This window comes from Schistocerca gregaria, chromosome 2 (assembly GCF_023897955.1).
Source record: "Schistocerca gregaria isolate iqSchGreg1 chromosome 2, iqSchGreg1.2, whole genome shotgun sequence".
NCBI lineage: Eukaryota > Metazoa > Arthropoda > Insecta > Orthoptera > Acrididae > Schistocerca > Schistocerca gregaria.
Window position 1 is genome coordinate 635004462 of NC_064921.1, and position 20091 is coordinate 635024552.

General features: G+C 38.8%; 1 protein-coding gene across 3 annotated transcripts in view; it reads left to right on the forward strand.

The window, feature by feature from the left end:
• The window catches only part of LOC126334658 (zinc finger protein ZFP2-like), a 75833-nt gene that overhangs the window by 52721 nt on the left and 3021 nt on the right, over window positions 1–20091 (forward strand). For all 3 annotated transcript variants that reach the window (XM_049997109.1, XM_049997112.1, XM_049997110.1), the window contains 6 exons: window positions 3274–3413; window positions 8102–8297; window positions 8405–8478; window positions 8564–8812; window positions 14115–14291; window positions 16575–16757. In XM_049997109.1, the coding sequence (XP_049853066.1) occupies window positions 3274–3413; window positions 8102–8297; window positions 8405–8478; window positions 8564–8812; window positions 14115–14291; window positions 16575–16757 (1019 nt within the window). The remainder of the gene's footprint in view (window positions 1–3273; window positions 3414–8101; window positions 8298–8404; window positions 8479–8563; window positions 8813–14114; window positions 14292–16574; window positions 16758–20091) is intronic.

The following is a 20091-nucleotide window of genomic DNA, read 5'->3' on the forward strand; positions in this document are numbered from 1 at the left end:
AAGATGACATGGCCTAACATGTGGGATCATTTCCAAAATCTTGGTGGGAGGAACTTGTGACCCAGGAAATGTCTGTATTTGTATAAATAGCAACATCACCTTTAGTAACAGTGTAAGAAAGACTGGGCTCTAGAAAATGGTAGCTACATATTAGCATTGTGTGGATTCAGGGAAATTCATTCCACTCTTGGTAACTAATAACCTGATACTATCATGAATGTGCACAAAAGAGGATTCCTCATGCAAGCAACATCCTGTAAGTGTATCCCCCTTTCCTTTTTCCCTCTATTCTGTCTCCATCTACTAAAATCATTTGAAGTTACTTGATGGCAACTTGCTCGAAATGATCAGGAATGTAAAATTTTGCACTTCACAAAATAAAAAAAAAGTAGTACCCTGTGACTGTAATACCAGTGAGTCACTGTTGGAATTGGCCAACTCATACAAATACCTGATGTAACACTTTGTAGGGATATGAAATGAGATGATCACATAGGTTCAGTCGTGGATAAAGCAGGTGGTAGATTCCGGTTTACTGGTAGAATACTTGGAAAGTGCTTTCAGCCTAGAAAGGAGTGTGCTTACAAATCACTCGTGTGACCAATTCTAGAATATTTGCACAAGTGTGTGGGACCTGTACCAGGTAGGACTAAAGGGGGATATTGAACATATACAGAAGAGAACGGCACAAATGGTCATATGTTTGTGTAATTCATGAGAAAGTGTCACAGATGTACTGAAGGAACTGAACTGGCAGACTCTGGAAGACAGACATAAATCATCCTGAGGAGGTCTATTAACAAAGTTTCAAGAACCGGTTTTAAGTGATTACTCAAGGGATACATGCCAAGTCTTCCCCCCCCCCCCCCCCCCCCCTCTCTCTCTCTCTCTCTCTCTCTCTCTCTCTCTCTCGCTCTCACACACACACACACACACACACACACACACACACACACACACACACACACACACATTGCTCACATAGGGATCATGAGGATAAGATTAGAATAATTACTGCACACACAGAGCCACTCAGTAACACTCTCTTCACACGCTTGATACATGACTGGAGCAGGAAGAAAGCCTAATAAGTGATAGAATGGGATGTACCTTCTGCTGTGCACCAGACAGTGGTTTCCAGAATATACACTAAGTGATCAAAAGTATTCAGACACCCTCAAAAACATATGTTTTTCATATTAGGTGCATTGTGCTGCCACCTACTGCCAGGTACTCCATATCAGTGACCTCGGTAGTCATTAGACATCTTTAATGTGCAATAAGCAGACATCTGTCCAGACCATCACAAAGGAATTCCACTGCAAGTACTATGACAGTTAAGTGGGAGGTGAGAAAACTTGGATTTCATGGTCAAGTGGTTGCTCATAAACCACACATCACATCAGTAAATGCCAAACGACACTGAGCTTGGCGTAAGGAGTGTAAACATTGGACGATTGAACAATGGAAAAATGTGTGAAGTGATGAATCATGGTATAAAAATGGTGGTCCAATGGCAGGGTGTGGGCATGGCGAATGCCCGGTGAATGTTATCTGCCAGTGTGTGTTGTGGCATCAGTAAAATTCGGTGGCGGTGATGTTATAGTGTGGTTGTGTTTTTCATGGAGGAGGCTTGCCCTCGTTTTGCGTGACACTATCACAGCACAGGCTTACATCGATGTTTTAAGCACTTTCTGGTTTCCCACTGTTGAAGAGCAATTCGGGGATGGCATTTGCATCTTTCAACACAATTTAGCACCTTTTCATAATGCATGGCCTGTGCCGGAGTGGTTACGTGACAATAACATCCCTGTAATGGACTGGCCTGCACAGAGTCCTGGCCTAAATCCTATAGGACACCTTTGGGATGTTTTGGAACACTGACTTCGTGCCAGGCCTCACTGATTGACATCGATACCTCTCCTCAGTGCAGCACTCTGTGAAGAATGGGCTGTCAAGCACCTGATTGAATGTATGCCTGCGAGAGTGAAAGTGCCATCAAGGCTAAGGGTGGACAACACTATACTGAATTCCAGAATAAACGATGTAGGGCACCACAAACTTGTAAGTCATTTTCAGACAGGTGTACATATACATTTGATCACACATTGTAGGTGTAGATGTAGAAAAGCCAGGCCTAAAATATAAAAGGAACACGAAAAATAACACAGGTAATTCAAACGCCTGGTATACTCTAAGTGCACACTAGTGTTTCTTGCAGTGTCTCTCAATGACTTGTTACTTGGATAATAGCACAACAGATAGCCAGAAACCAACATTCTTCTCTGCTTTGACGGGAAATGCTCCCCAACACTGTAGCTTGAAATTTGAATGCATAGGAAAATATTTAAGAGAATTGTGCATCATTGCCATATGGCAACACGAGGTGTTATTGGGGTAAGGTTAAAACAGGAGCTAAATCAGCTGTAAATTCTGGATAGGATCTGGTTGGTAATCCATCAGAGCATGGGGATTTGTTCAGTTTTAAAAATGTCAACATTTTATAAGTGCTGATGGTACTAATGTGGGGATTACTCATCTTCGCAGTTGTGGAGGCATTAAAATGCAGCAGCACACCTGGATTTTCCTTCGTAAAGGAACAGTCAAAAGTACATTTCTGCCTTTGGATGTCATCCATGAGTGGCTGGACATAACTTGATGCCACAGACAGCTTTTCATAGGACTAGAATTTCTTTGTATTTTGTTAGATTCTGCTACACTAGTTCTTGAAAGCTTCAGGCATTGCCCTTTTGACAGCAAAGTACATTACCTATCTATACTCTTAAGCTCTGATTCACACCTGTTGTGCAGTTGCCACTATTTCTTCACTAGTTTCTTTGCAGAGACTGTATACCAAGAAGAGTCCCTCCCTTCATGAACTATTCCACTAGGTACAGATCTGTAAAGTACTGCACAAATGTTACTTGCAACACAGTTCCTTTACCTGCCCCTGCCCAGAGCTGAGAGTGTTAACAAAAGAGAGACATTGATTTCCATGGAAACACCAACGAGAAATAAGTAACTGAAAAATCATGTTTAAGTTTCTGGATGATGATGATGATGATGATTATGTTAATGTGATTATTATTGTTTATTATATTTCATTTTATTTGAGTAATTTCAAAGAATGAGAAGCAAACAATAACAGACAGTTATCTTGATTCCTTCATAGAATATACATATTATTAGTGCAAAAAATTTTCAACAATTACTAATTTTTGTGAAGAAATGAATAACTGCAGAATGTAACAGTGTACTTTTCAAACACTTTAGGTCAAAAGCCTTATCAGTGCCATGTATGCAATAAAAGTTTCTCACAAAATGGAAATTTACAAGAACATTTGAGAATACACACAGGAGAAAAACCTTTCTGTTGTGACTTTTGTGGCCGAAAATTCACAACATCGTCACAGGTAGGTAATAATTTTGTAGTGCATGCATAACATACAAGGAAAACACTTATATATATAACACAAAGATTCCAAGACTTTCCAAGCAAGCGGGAAAGCGACAGTAGACAGGCACAATAAATAAAACACACATAATTTCTAGCTTTCGCAAAAGGACAGGTGTACACTCTCGCGTGCGCGCGCGCGCCCACACACACACACACACACACACACACACACACACACACACTCTCTCTCTCTCTCTCTCTCTCTCTCTCTCTCTCTCTCTCTGTATGTGCGGATGGATATGTGTGTGTGTGCGCGCGCGCGCGCGAGTGTACACCTGTCCTTTTGCTCCCAAGGTAAGTCTTTCCGCTCCCGGGATTGGGACGACTCCTTACCCTCTCCCTTAAAACCTACATCCTTTCGTCTTTTCCTCTCCTTCCCCTTTCCTGAAGAAGCAACCGTCGGTTGCGAAAGCTAGAAATTTTGTGTGTGTGTTTGTGTGTTTTATTTATTGTGACTGTCTACCGGCGCTTTCCTGCTTGGTAAGTCGTGGAATCTGTGTGTGTGTGTGTGTGTGTGCGTGTGTGTGTGTGTGTGTGTGTGTATTATAAAAGCATACAATGATGAACCAAAATATTATGATGACTACCTGCTTAATAATGTTGCATTGTTTGAATGCAATACATTGATTCAGCAAGGCCTTTGGCACCTAATGTCTACACCCAGATCACGCAAGTCACATAAATTATGGCCTGGTGCTTTGTGGGCGTGGAGTTGACACCTGATAGCATCCCAGGTGCATTCCCCCAAGTTCAGATCAGCCTAATTTGGTGACTAAGGCATCAATATGAGTTCACTTTCATGTTTCTCAAATCACTATTAGCACACTTCTGGCATTGTAACATGGACAGTTGTCCTTCTATAAGATGTTGTCCTTCTATAAGATGTGATCACCACAGGAGAAGGAATGCAGGTGCTTCACAGTAATGTTCATATAGTCCACAGCTGTGATGGTGCTTTAGACTAATGATATAGGTCCCATGGAAACTCAGCTGACTGTCCCCCATATGGTGATATTTCCCCACCAGCCTGTGTCTAAAATGTGCTGCATGTTTCAAGCAGCCATTCACCCAGTTTCGATGTATCAGGGCATCACCATCAGCCTAGTGCAACGAGGAACATAATTACTCATCAGGTGCCTTGTTTCATGCACAATCTAATCTCAGATGATCCCATGCCCACTGCAGTTTTGCCATTTGGTCATCATGGGAAAATTAGGAGGTTGTCTGCTGTGGAGCCCCATATTTAACAGGTTGCAGTCAATGGTGTGCTTCGAAACACCTATGGCTGCCCCGGCTTTGTAATCTGTTATGAGATGTGCCTCAGATTGTCATTTATCCCACTTTACAAAGTGGGCAAGCCTCCAACCTCCACATTCTTTAATGAGGTGTAGACATCCAAAATATTGTCGCTTTTAAAAGGTTTCACCATCATTGTTTCCCCGTAGATCTTCACAACATCAGCGCATGAGCAGCCAGTGAGCTTTGCTCTTTCTGAACACTTGTCCCTAGACACTAATCCATAACAATCTTCAATTTGTAAGAGACACTTATGTCAGTGGATTTCTCCATTTGTGTGACATACTTCATCACTAGGACAATTTCACATTTGTCTGTGCTCTGCTTGTATACTATACTTCCAGTGCTACAGTCTACAGTGTCACCCGGAGCTTCCCATCTCTAATTGGGCAGTTGTCGTAATGTTTTGGCTCAACAGTATACTGTATATTGTACTGTAATCATTAAAACAGACATTTTGCATTGTGACAAGAACTTTTTACAAAATTTTAATCACATTTTCTGTCTGAATGCAGAAATATATTCAGTGAAATTGGAGAACTGCCAAAATTGCACTGAAGTTTGTTTTAATTTAAATGGTGTACTCCAGCGCAACTTGATGATTTGGAATTTCATTGAAGCGTAGTAAGTTGCTGCCTTCTGCCATCCGGCATGCTTTAAGTGGACAAAAATATACTATTTACTCCCACCTACTTAGGGAGCAATGACCAATATAAAAGAATAAGAGAAGATTTAGCGTGCACAGAAAGATTTAGGTGTGTGTTTTTCCCAGATGCTATTACAGATTGGAACAGTGGAGCAGTAGTAGTCTAGAAGTGGTTCCGTGAACACTCAGCCAACCTCTTTAAGTGAGAATTGCAGAGTAGTCATGTAAATGTAGAGTTTAGCATAAGATAAATGATGATCTCACTCACAGACAATGAAAAAGTTTGATGAAGAGAGTAAGAATTCTTCGTAAGGTGTTAGTTCAGTGATTTGAATTGGAATGCATTTGAGTAATAGTCAGTGAGAGCATGTGTCACATTGGCGGCTGTTGCTACTATCAGGTAGCAGAATAGTTGGAGAAAAGTGCAATTTCATTTTAAGGTATTTTTTAGGAATAGAGATTTACAAACAAAATACACTTGTATTTTCCTTTTGATATGATTTTTTAATGTATCAAAATTGAAATGTGTGGGTAAAGTGATATTAAAGGCAGAAAGTGGCGATAATAAATGTACCATGTAGGAACTTTGTTTTTGCTGAAAACTACATTTACTGAGTTTCTGTAGTTATTGCAGGCTCATGTGGTTGAAAATAGAGAGAGAAACCATTGTCCCATCTACTACAGACATAGTTTCCGGAAATCACTAATTAGAGTGATTACAAAGGTACAATAACTGGGTGTTGAAAAATATGCTGTTTATATTCTCATATTTTGGATAAATCCTTAAAATGTTACAAAATTGTTCGTTAAATCAACATTTAAAAAATCTACATGTTTTATTTTATAACTTGAATTTCAAGTGTACACTGTTGAAACCAGAAAGTGAGCATGCACATTGTCTCTGTTGTCCATTGCCATTGAATCCTCCCTTAAATGAAATAGAAACTAGTTGTCTTTTTTGTGATCTGTCATCTTTTTTTGTTTCAAGTCGCTGAAGCATTCCTAGGTATTGTCATTTGGAGAAACTGTAGATTGTAGGATATGATGAATAGACTGGATGGTCAGACTGGTACATAATGTGGCATTTTTAAGGCTATCATTGCAAATGTACTTTAAAATTTGATTTTTACTTACATTCCGTACTTTGAGAGGCAAATCACTGTGTTTCACTCTGGGTTGTTAGTTAACTTTATCTGCACAGTGTTTCAATGATTCATAGTTGTCTTTTGCAAGTGCTGTGAATAATGAGATAGGCTGAGAGATGTTGCTGCACTGTTAAAATTTATGTTTGTAGCACAGGCTCCCAATTTCATTAGTTTGACACACACACACACACACACACACACACACACACACACACACACACACACACACACACACACAGAAGTTTCAGTTTCAGTAAAGTATTTGATGTAGCATTGACTACACAATTTGTTAACTTGCCACTGTTAGACTGACACAGCAGTCATAAAAAACACAAAACAGACATAACATGGAATGGGTCTGTAGTCACAAGCTTATAAAATGTGCACATAAAGAAAGGAGTGCTACCTGACAATGCTTTAATCTGCTTGGGGTCCAGACAACAAGCACATGTAAGGTCACCATATTCAGCACATGAAGATAACAACTATGGCACTTGCTTAATCATTCTACAGAACAGTGGGACTGATGAACAAGATTTTTCTCTCTTAGAAGTGCTTCAATGTTATTCTTATATCGAACAAGGGGAGGCCAACCTCCTGGGACATGCCAGTTTGGAGTAACTATACCACACTAGTAGGAAGCTACTTGAAAGTAGTTTCCTGGGTCATTACATATTAGAAAATAAAGATCAAATATCACTATGCAGTATCTTTTGGACCAGCTCACCTCATTAGGACATTAAAAAATAATGAAGTTGTACATCTCAGGTCCATGGCGTAATAGTTTTCAAGAACACATTTGATGATCTTGCTTTTACTGAAATTAGCTTTTGTGCACAAAAATTCATCACTTCACACCAAGTTGTATAAATCTTATGACTAGATTTTCATATGTGGTTACTGTAGTTAAATAGAGCAAGTATGTATGGTATATAGATGGATAGTTCCAAAATGTTGCAATAAGTTTTTTGAACTCATGCATATGGAAGTTGACAGTGATCTGAATGCGTGCCTTAAGACTCTTGGCCACTGTCTCTTTCATATCAGTTTTTTTGCCTTCTTTGATTGATATATGTAGAAGCTGCTCATAAGTTTATTTGGCATAAAGGAGATCTCTCACCAAATTGCATATGTTTTGAGTTATTGACAGTCACGAAATAAAACGAAAACTTTCATAAGAGGTCTTTTCATGACCTAGAGTACAAAATGCACACACACACACACACACACACACACACACACACACACACACACACACACACACACGCACGCGCGCTAGCATGTTGGGATCAAAATAATTTACAAATAAGATGAAGAAAGGATTTATGCTCCACATGCTGAAATACTCTCAAAATTTTGAAAACTTCTCTAGCTAGAAATATGTGAACACACATACTAAAAGCTTAATTATGTTAACCTCAAGATGGCATTAAAAAAATGTATTGCCCTATTTATGAGAACTCATTTGTTTAGATTTTTATTTGTATGCACAAGTTTTAATCCTGTCTCAGCAACTATGTACTATCATTGATTAATCTGTTTTCTTTTGTCTTCCAGTTTAAACTCCATGTAAAAAGACATACAGGGGAAAGACCGTGGAAATGTGAGTACTGCAATAAATCCTTTCTTCATAAGGACACATGGAAGTGTCATACCAGAAGGCATAGAGGTGAGAGACCGTTTCAGTGTCATTACTGTGCTAGAGGCTTCACGGAACAATGGGCACTGAAGAAACATTTACGTCTCCACACAGGTAAATGAGAACATAACGTTCAACATTCTAATTCCATTACTATTTTGCAGGGAATTGCTGAATCATTTCATTTAAGACATATTTACCATTTTCTTCTGCTCCTGCAGGTGAGAAACCATATACGTGCAATATTTGTGGGAAAGCTTTTGCTGACTGCTCAAATCTCACAAAACATAAGAAGGTAAGCTTGAAAAACAAGGATAATATGTTAGTAACTTTTGAGTATTTTCAAGTATTTCTTTTAAAATTGTGCCGTGTGCTTACAGGTACATAGGGATCCTAAAGCAGACAATGCTTCCACTAGCTCTGCTTCAGTTGACCGAACAGTTTGGAATATAATACGTAATCACTTGACAAAGGAAGATGGACAGGAAGGTGGCAGTGAAGTAACAACCACAGAAGCACAAGGGAACAGCGTTGAGCAAATCATATATGTTACGTACCAGGATCCTGACGATCCAAATGAAGCAAGAACACTCCATTTTGTAGAAAATGTTGAGGCTCCTCCAGAACAGGTCAGTATGTTTTTGGTGTTGGTATCCTGTAAAAATTACGTGGTTTTAAATACAATAAAATTTAGACATAATTACGCTAATATTTATGATGATATAAATACCTTTGTGTAAATCACCACCAAAAAATGGTACAGGGAACCATTTACATGCATATGAGAAAGAGAGGGGGGGGGGGGATGGATGGATTGGTGGTGGTGGTGGTGGTGGTGGTGGTGGTGGTGGTGGTGGTGCTAACCCATTAATTATTTTTTTGGGGGGGGGTCATGGTGACAGTGAAAATAGCGATATGTGATTAGTTTTGGTTAGAGTAACAAAACTGAGGTGGTGGAGTGTGTTTTGTTGGTGGGGTACGGAGCGGGTTAATGTGAAAGAGGGCTGGAAAGATGTGGAAAGTGGGCAGAAATGTAGGATAGGAAAGTAATAGGAAGGCAATTCAGTATTGGGGGGAGAGTTGTCAAAAAAGTGGATAAGGTTTACACCAGGAGGATTATGGGGATATGCTGGAGAGGGAATTCCAACCATAACAGCTCAGTGGAGCTGGTGCTGAAGAAAAGATCTCAGTGGCATGAGTTGTGAAGTTGATGCCATTGTGGTCTCTAGCAGATTTACCAGCAGAGAAATTATAATCTGTGGTTAGCTACAGATTGTGTGTGATCATTCATAAAGGTAGACAGCTGGTTGGTTGTCAAGCGAAGTTGGCGATGCTGGTCAGGAAAGGCAGGAGATATTTCTATGAGAGTCTTGTTACTAGCAGTGAGTAGTAGTTTGTTCAACTTTGGCGACAATAACAGATGGATGCCAATGTGCAGAGAGAGATGGATTCGGGTTACATATTTTGTGATAGATCTAATGTTTTGTGGAGTTTCTGGTCAGTGTGTTTCTGTGGTGAGATTATAGTGATAAGATTAGTAAGTAGAGGTCCCGCAAAGCTAGTGTAATGCTTCAGCCACTAAGCCACAGTGATAGAATTGTCATTGAGAAGTATGATAAAGATAAAATTACTTTTTAGATCAAATGTCAGTTTGTTCCATGTCTGTGACGACTTGACTAGTGAGTAAGGTGTTTGGGGAACTGGGTCAGACTTTGTGATAGATGGAAACTGAATAAGATAAGACTGATTGTGTGGTTGGAGATTGCTGTTGTCAATAAACGAAGCTATATTTCCACTGAAAGAAACTCATAAAAGTATCTGACAGCATAGTGTGATTAAACTTGGGTCATAGGCTCAAGGTCAATGGTTTTTAAGAGGATTGATAATTATGTAGGGGTCCAATTTTTTCAAATGAATGGATGGCAGTGTAGATTTCGGAGAAGGTGATTGGCAATAGAGATATGGAAATCGTACTAACAAAGTTGAAGGATCTTGTGAATGGAGCAAAGGTAGTTTATTATGGTCTATGTCTAGGTGGTATGATTATGTGGGGGAGGACTAGGCTGATGAAAATTGGAAAAGGTGGTGATCATTGTGGAAGATTGAATCTCAGTTGGAGACGGATTTTTATGGAAAGTCCATTGTGAGACATGCCAAGTGCTAGAAAGGATTTTAGAATTTTGTGGGATTGGAGGTTGGCTATGACAAAATGGAGTTCAGAACTGGTCTGCAGGTAGAATGAATAATAGTTTACTGTGAGGCTAGTCAGAGAAAAGATTGTTGTAAGACAAGAATTGAAAATTGTTTTATTTTTAAAAAGAAATGATTGTAACTGAAAGTGGATAGTAGTAGATTCATACTGCCAAAAGAAGAGTAAATGATCATACGTACACATCAGTAATTAAATGTACAGTAAAACCCTGCATTAATGAACCCACCTTTATGGAAATCCTGCATTTGATGAATATTCATTTCAATTCTGGCAAAACTTTAAGAAAAATTCTGCTTTTAACTAATTTACTTCCTGCAGAATCATGTTCTGTTAAGAGAAAAAATGCCACAGAGGCAAAAAATAAATAAATAAACTAAAAGTAAAAAAGGGGACAGCACTATTGTGCGTAACTAGTGATGAAGTTGAATGTTGCCTTCACTATTAATTACATCACTTTCTACTGAAGAATACAACAGCAGACACTAGAGATGTCAGAGATTTTTTACAATTCTTCAGGCATTGGTGCCGAGATGGGTGTTGCAGGAAGGAACTGGACTTATTATCGACTTTGTCATGCACATCCTAAGTAAACACAATTTTTGCGGAATGTAAATGTTGTGTTCCTTCCTCCGAACTGTGTATGTCGTCTTTATCCTCTCCAGCATATATTTGTTGTTGGGTGGAGTTCTGTAACACAACAGTGTTTACTTGCTTCACAAAGTGTGGCTGTGGTATATCAGTTGCTGCTGAAGACAACGACATTCTAGACGAAGGATGGAGCAGCAGAACTGATATTTCTGAAAATTTAACATTCAAGGACATTGATGTAGTGATGATGATATGACTTCCATACCATACCCCGAAAAATGATAACAGCACATGGCAGCCCAGATGGTGACCCATTCAAGTGCTGGCCATGCCCGACAGCGTTTAACTTCAGTGATCTGACGAGAATCGATGTATCCACTACGTCAAGGCCATTGCCTTTGAAGGGGATAAGGTTGTAAACAAGTCAAAAATATATAGCTTTTAAAAAATAATTCCTTGCTTTTTTTTTGGGGGGGGGGGGAGGGGGGGGGGGAGAGTGTTACCATCTCATCATAGTTGCCTGACTATCTGTTGGCTGTTGATTGACAGGCACATACATTCATCCTTGGATGGAATTATAAACTCTAAAAGTATCGAATTTAATAATTATTGTGTGTGTTGAGATCAGTCAACAACAACAGATAACTTTTTCATTCCTGTAATTGTACGGGGTGCAAATATTTCTCTACTTACTTGGAAACTACTTGAACAGTTCTGATGTTTTTTAGATGTTCTTTCGTTTTTATTTATATCTCAGGTTGAGTTGGATTACAGAATTGATCGTCGCACCTCCATCAGTGGGGATTCTGCGGATGCCTACCAACCTTCATACTGTCCTTTTCTCTCGGACAGGTATTTTAGATACAGGGTTGGTAATGCTCTGTCTGACTGTTTTAAGCGGGAGAATGGTGTCTCTCAAGGGGGTGTTTTAAGTGCCGCAGCTTTCGCCATTGCAATCAATAGTATTACAACCACAATGCGACGTCGAGTACTATGTTCCTTGTTTGTGGACGACTTCTCCATCTTCTGTGCCGCCTCCAGCCTCACCACAGCTACTCGGCAATTGCAACTGACGATCAGATAGGTGGACGAATGGTCTTGCACCACAGCTTTAGATTCTCAATAGAGAAAACAGTTTGTGTTGATTTTAATCGTTCCCGCTGTCTGTTTAATTTGCCCGTTTTAAAACTGGGGGACACTGTTCTCACTTTAATGGCAAAGGTGAAATATTAATCTTATTTTTGATGAGAAGTTAACATGGTTGCAACACCTTAAAGAACTGAAACTGAGATGTCTCAAGACCTTAAACATCCTTAAATGTGTCAGTAATAGGTCTTGGGGAGCCAACAGAGCGTGTCTGCTCCAACTGTATTAGGCTTTTGTGTGACCCCGGCTTGAATACGGATGCCAGATTTATGGGTCTGCAAGGCCTTCATACGTTAAAAGGCTGGATGCAGTCCATCACAAGGGCATTAGGCTGTCGACAGGGGCCTATCGCACAAGCCCTGTTGTTAGTTTGTGTGCGGAGGCTGGTGAGCCTCCACTGTCTAATCAATGTCTTCTTCTCGTAGTACGCCAAGCATTCTCCATTCTTACATTGCCAGCATCCAGTTACATTCTTCAGCCGCCTCTAGAATGGCTATTCGATCATCCACCACACGTGACGTGGCCATTTGGGACCTGTGCAAGGGAAAGCCGTGAGTTATTAAAGGTGGGGCACATTAAGGTCCTAAGCCAGGGGTGGAGTAGGGCCTCCCCCTGGCTACTACCAAGGCCCAGATTGCTTTTAGAACTGACTGCTTACAAGAAACATTGTACCCCAGATATGTTTTTAAAATTAAATTTAATGAAATTTTACATAGCCACCCAGATATTATTATCATCTACACAGTTGGTTCTAAACAGGGAGATGTTTCTGGTTGTTCTGCCGTGTTCCCCGAGATTGTCCTGAGAATATGCCTCCCAGAGCAGTTTTCAGTTTATTACGTGTAACTCTTTGCTATCCTGAGGGCAATGGAGCAGATGAGAATACGTCTTGACAAAAAATTTATCATCTGCTCTAATTCTCAAAGTGCCCTTCTCGCTGGTGGACAGATGTACCCAGCAGATCGGATAGCACACCTAGGAATCAAGGGAAGTGAACTTGCTGATGCTGCTCCTAAGGAGACTTGCTCCCTTCCTCCTCCTGCCCCCTGTTCAGTCCCTCTGTGGGCTGTCACTTCATTTGTGACCAGGAAGGCCATTTGTTGGTGGGAGTCCCATTGGCTGGAAATGAAGAACAACAAACTACATTCCATCAAGACTTCAGTGCAACCATGGATCACCTCCTTCCTCTTGGGGCGGTGTGAAGAAGTAGCCCTTACTCAGCTTAGAGTGGAACATTGTCCATTGACAAATGGCTTCCTCTTATGTTGGGAGGAGCCTCCAGTATGTCAGCGATGCGGGACACAGCTGTCAGTATGATGTCTTTTAACTGGGTGTGTGTTATATGACGACCTGAGGATTGAACTGGGTCTACCACGGGATCTTTCCTCTATTTTAACTGATAATGAGGCAAGTGTTGTTTGTGTCTTAAAATTTTGTGTGGTGTCCGGAATTCTTCCCTAAATACTTGGTGTACAATATTAATGTGTCACAGAGTGGCTGGGTCACGTATTATTTCTAAGTCGTCATCCAGCCACGCTTGTTTGTCTCTTTTTTTTAACAGCATTTTTACAGGTATTTTCTCCACGATTTCATTTAGTTATCCCTCTGTGTCTTGCTGGCATTTTATTATGGGCTTTTCTGAACCTCATCTTCTTGTGGTTGCTTTATGTTTCCTGTGGTGAGATCAAACGTAGTTTTCCAGTTTATTGATCTCCTTCCTTACATTATGTAAATGTTCTTCAGTATAATGTTAATACAAGAATGCTGATGACCTAGCTGTTTAGTGCCCTCCTCCATAAACCATCATCATCAATCCTTTGAGGATCAAAACAGTTTTTGAGAAAGTAATGTAAAATTTTTATTCCTCCTTGATTTAAATATGTCACTGTTCTGGGAACCATTTTCATTGTGTTCTCTCCTGAGAACATTTGCAAATTGAGACTGTATACTTGCTAACCTGCTTAGTAAATATCATTATCTTTCAGCCATCTACTGAAGCTATACTTCAGGAGACTACTTCAAATACTGCCTCTGTTGAAAATAAGATAGAACTGCCACCAGAAGCAACATACCAGATAGAATCAGCCCCTCATGCACTCCAAGTTATGGATGAAGATGGTAATCCTATCCAATTTACAATGCAGGATGGAAGAGCATTGCAGGTATTCTTAATGTTAATAAATTTATTTGATCATGAAATTATCGTATTTATTATTATACTAAAGCTCGATTGATAACTGTGGTACACTTTTGAGACACTGTATCAATACACACTTCATTCACTATCCATTTGCAAAGAGATCTGATTTGTGAAAATTTGAAATATCCAGGACGTCCTCTCAGGAAAGGGTGGGTGGGAGATTCTAATAGCACCAAAACAGTACAGAGTTTGGAATTTAGGCAAATATTCCAGAAGTACAGATGAAGCCAAATGTTATAGACTTAACAAAAATGCAAGGGAGAAAAATCCCCACTGTGTGGTATTTTCAAGGAGAATAATTGTAGAGTGGGTGTATTGTTTCTGGCACAACCTTCAACATTGTCACATTTCGATAGTGTGTTATTAAAATGCTGACCCATGGCATCAAGTGGCTATAGCTCCCAACAGAGCCTCTACTATAGGTGAATGTCTTCCAAAATCCTTTGAGGGAACAAACCTTATCCTAGATACTTAGAAAGTGTTATGTTTTCCAAATTAATTGGTTACAGATAGTGTGTTTCAGTTATACTTACCTTTTCTTATGGTTTGGAATAATTTTGTATTCCATAATGATTTTAAAACTCTACCTCTCTACATTATTATTAAATGCTGCTCTTTACATGAGCACTTTAAACTGTGGAATTTTTAACCAAATCAGCAAGTACCCTACAGGTGATGTTAATGGTATAGATATCAAATTTCCTAAGTCCACAATATTAATTTGCACCTGATTTTGCATCAACATATTTATAATTTTCCCGTGATTTATGCATTACGAAAAAATGTTTGTGGAGAAAATATGATGCTGGCCGTCCAGTAGTGTTTACTAACATTAAGTGGTTATGTTTCTTGACACCAGGGCACTCTATTCAGTGGGCAAACAAGTAAAAGTTGTATCATTTCCAAACTGTCTCTATTGTGCGAATGCAGTTTCATGATTGTTGTGATCATCGTGACACCTTTGTCGAACCATACTTAGCGTGTTTCAGCGTATGGCCACATGGAGAGCTAGTTGACACAGTCATTCACTTTGTGTTGCTCATATGTTTTTATTGTAAGCACAGTGCCAGTTAGGTATTGTATTCATGCTGAGCAAAACATGTTTTGAAAATTTATTCTCGTTGCCTATTGCAATATTTGCGTATGTATTGTTTGTGATGTTACACAAACAAACAATGTGGGTGATAGTTTGCGTGTGCGTGTGGTTTTCTACATGACTGATAGGTCACAGTACCTGATAACGTCAAAAAGAAACAGAATAACACATATTCAAACACCATAGAAAATATTTTTTTACGTATTTGCACTTCACAACGAGAAAAAATTCTCAAAACGCGTCATGCTAAGTGTGACAAAATACATAACTAGTGCAGTATTTCATTATTTAAGTAATGAAAACCTGAATTATGACGTTTGAAATTAAGTCAAACGTTTCCACTTCCCAGACAGTTATCAGTTCCAGTTACATCAGCAGTTGTTATTAGCTAATAGACCTTAATAACAGAACAAAAAAGTCACTGACAAGTCTTTTGATGCCTGTTATGTATACACACCATACATAAAGTGCAAGGGAATGTCTTACTCGTAACTTTTACTGCTTAAATCATTACTTCCCACATTTTACATTTACCCACATTTTACACTATTTTTTTGAAGTCTTTTGAAAAGTGTAAAAGTGGGGTTTTACTGTAGTTTTATTTCACTATGTATTCAGTACTGCAGAGATATCATGTACTGTGCAACAGGGACACGGTAGGACTACCACTGTAGTTAACAGTACATGGGAGCTCGTGGCTGCAAGTTCAAGTAGCATTGAACTGAAAGTAGTATAGTTTCTGGATAATTTATACATTTGCAGTTATTGTTACTACCATAACCATGAAAGGAAATCGCGGTACTCTCGCTGTCTCAGGCAAGAGACTATGCTGCATGTATATACACCAAATAGCATAAATAAAGTTAAGAAGTGTCTAATTAGTGTAAGAGGGTTATTCTTGGTAGTGTTAAAGCCATGATACTAGATTCTTCATAAATCACAGTTTCCTCCACTTCTTTCTTCCCCTCAGCAATAGTCATTCTTGTGGTATTTCTTGTGATGATATTACTTACTTTGCTACTCCCCACTCCCACTAAGTAAGTTTATATGTGTTATTCTGTTAGTATATATTTTTACAGAATTTTGTTTTGAATTTCTTTTTTGAAAATTTAAAATCTGATCTTGATTGCACCAATGTCTATTGCATAGATTACTACAGTTGATGGTCAGGCAATCCATGTTACTACACCAGATGGACAAAGCATTCCTGTGCAGTTAGCAACATCTGGTACTCAAGTTTTCTCGGGGGAGATAGCATCCCAACTTGATAGTATTTCAGAAGCAACTTCTGAGCAGTCAGAGGCAAAGCAAGTTGTTGTCACTGCACCTCAGGTAAGTGTTCATACTTATCCATTGCTGATTTGCTTGGGCTGTTTGTCTGTTGTATACATTTTTATTTACATCCCCCTATAATTGCCTCAGGCTGAGGAGAGTTTTATTTCACTTAAATACACCATAAAACATTAAATTTTCATAGATTTTATTCATGAGAATTGCTGCCAGTTTACCCATGATATAGGTTTACAGTTTACAAAGGAAGCAATTTACAAAATCCTTGTTCGACCAATACTTGAATGTTGTCCATCAGTTGGCATTCTTACCAGATAGGATTGATAGAGAAAATTGAGAGATCAAAAGTAGAGAAGCACCTTTTGGTAGAAGTTCATTTAACAAGTGCAAAACCATCGCAGAGATGCCCAGCCAACTCTGGTGGCAGATATCACACATTCTGATCATGGTGTGCTTTACTGTTAAAAGTTCTGAGAGCATATGTTCGTAGAAGAGTCAACAAATATATTGTTTCTATCTATATCTCACAAAAAGACCATGTAGTGCAAATTGGAAAGATTTGAGCTCCTGCAAACTATTTGTGACTGGTACAAGAAAAAGAGGAGGAGGAGGAGGAGGAGGAGGAGGAAGAAAAGGGGGGGGGGGGGTGGCAGTGCTTCATACACATCAAGGTGGCTTTTGCAGGGTAAACCAAATGATATATATATATTATGATTTGTTGTTAACAGAATTTACCTAAACAGTGTTGTATTTGTAATTGATTTAACTGTTCTTAAGAATGGAGAAAATTATATTTATTTACAATTTTCAGTATTTACCAAATGTCAAGTAATGAAATATAGCTGTCTGATAAGTTGTTTGTTATAGGAAGGTAACATAATTGATGATAAAGGCGAAATACCTAGCATAGGAAACAAAATTTAATTTGAGGTTAGAAAAGCACAGGCAAAAATGTTGCAAGAAATAAGTGAATTACTAGCTATTGTCACAGTTTTGAATTATTATGTTGAACCACAACATCTTTTGACATATTTCCCCAACTTCTAATATACTATTGAAAAAAGTTTTATGCCAACTGCGCATCTATGAATGAATGGGTGTGGACTTGGATTCAAAGGGAGAAGAGAACGAATGAAATGAAAAAGAGTGAAATAAAAAATTAAGAAAAGAAAAACAAAGACTGTAAGGCAGTCTGTCTGAAAGAGCACATCATATCCTGAAACCAAAGTCTGCTGGCAGGTCAAGTTCAACACTGTTACCCCCCCCCCCCCCCCCCCCCCAATACATTGTAACATGCAAGGATCTTCCTTGGCATGATGCCCACAATGTGGTAAACACATACTGTAAAACTCGATTTTAACAAATCTCTAGGACCCAGATACTTTTTTTCCTTATATAGATGTTTTACTTAAAAGGGGTTTTGACAGAGCACATGGAAGGGGTGACCGAGAATCATAATTGAAACATATTAAGGTGATATAAGTAATAATTACCAATATCCTGTGTTATAAATTTCAATGCAGTAAATATATAAGTACTACATGTTTCTCAGATATTTATTCAAATATATATAAATCAAGAAGTCTTATTTCGTCCCTCCAACACGTTGTGGTAAAAGGTGGTGTGGTCCCAGCTGGTTGATACAAGTTAGAATTGATTCATCCACTTTAAAAGAGAGAAAAATCCTGACAGTATCAGCTCTTTGTACAACAGTGAAACTTGATGCAACACATTCCTTGTTTCAGTTTTCTTCATCACTGTCACCACTTGCTGTTACCTGTATTCCTTCATAAACATTTCATTTACAAAAATCTTGGGTATGGAATCAGGACATCATCACAACAAAAAAGTTCCCTTAATTTTGCATTTTCAGAAATACCAGTTTTGTTACTCCATTATCCTTCCGAAACAAAGTTGTATTGAACAGCAACTGTGTACCAGCCTGCTTTTGTGAAACAATTAGACAGTGTGTTGTGTTACAGAATTCAATGCAGCAGCAAACCTATGCAAGGCATGTATAATCCTGAGGGTTCGTCCCTACCATCCTCTCAGAGAATGAAATTTATTTCTACATGACTGCTACTCCATATTTGGCTATAACAGTGCATTGTGCCCAGATCCAGAGGCTGCAGATGAGTTGTGCAGTTCAGAGGAAGAAACAAAACATTTGCATTTCTCAGAAATTGTTTCCTTGTGAGGTATAGGGTTGGAAATGCCTGAAAAAGACCTAAAGGCTTCTGACGTCTCCAGGGATTGCTGTTGCAATAATAAGTACAAACCAGCATTTTTAAATTTTGGAAACACGTGGCAGTTGATAGTGGGAAACTTCTCACTTCCATCACCATTTACACACAGTAGTATCACCTCCTTTTCTTTACTCTTTTTTACTTTTGTTTCTTTTTCTCCTTTAACGGAAAATGATTTTCCAAGAAGTAAATTAAGAGAGATACCAGTTTCATCATTGTTGAAAATGTATCTGTACTTTATCAGTGGTGGCAATGTATTTTAAATCCCAACCTTCAGAACAATTTCACGAGCCTTCTTTTGTAGTATGTCTCTTTGAGAATGGTTTCACTTCTCAGTCCTAGAAATTACTGTAGAATATTTTCCACATCATTGAGTTTAGACAAACAAATATTCTTGCTTTGTGAATCCACAGTGTTGACATTAGCATTTGAGAATACTACTTATTTTTTAATATGCTTCATGTCAGATCATGTGACCTTTGTCACATGGAAATCAATTTCAGATTCTTTCAACGCATCTGTCAGTTTCGCTGCAAGGGAAGAAGTTATTGACTACATTCTAGATACATATTGGCTGGTTGAATCAATTACCATTTGCTGCATTACACAACAATAAATATGATCTGTGTCAAATGGAAAGAAATCAGAAACTCACTTGGAACATATGAGGAGTTACTTAAAAACTGGATTTCAGTTTGAAACATGCTGCATGTTTGTTTATTAAAAGGGGACATCTTCTTGAAGCGGGGCTTCATTAAAAGTGGGGAGAAAAAATATTTTTTTTTTTGGGGAATTTCACAGGACTTGTGGAAGTATACAGGGTGATTCAAAAAGAATACCACAACTTTAGGAATTTGAAACTCTGGAACGACAAAAGTCAGAGCTAAGCACTATCTATCGGCGAATTAAGGGAGCTATAAAGTTTCATTTAGTTGTACATTTGTTCGCTTGAGGCGCTGTTGACTAGGTGTGAGCGTCAGTTGATGCTAAGATGGCGACCGCTCAACAGAAAGCTTTTTGTGTTATTGAGTACGGCAGAAGTGAATCTACGACATTGTTCAGGGTGCATTTCGAATTAAGTATGGTGTTAAACCTCATGATAGGTGGTGTATTAAACGTTGGTATAAACA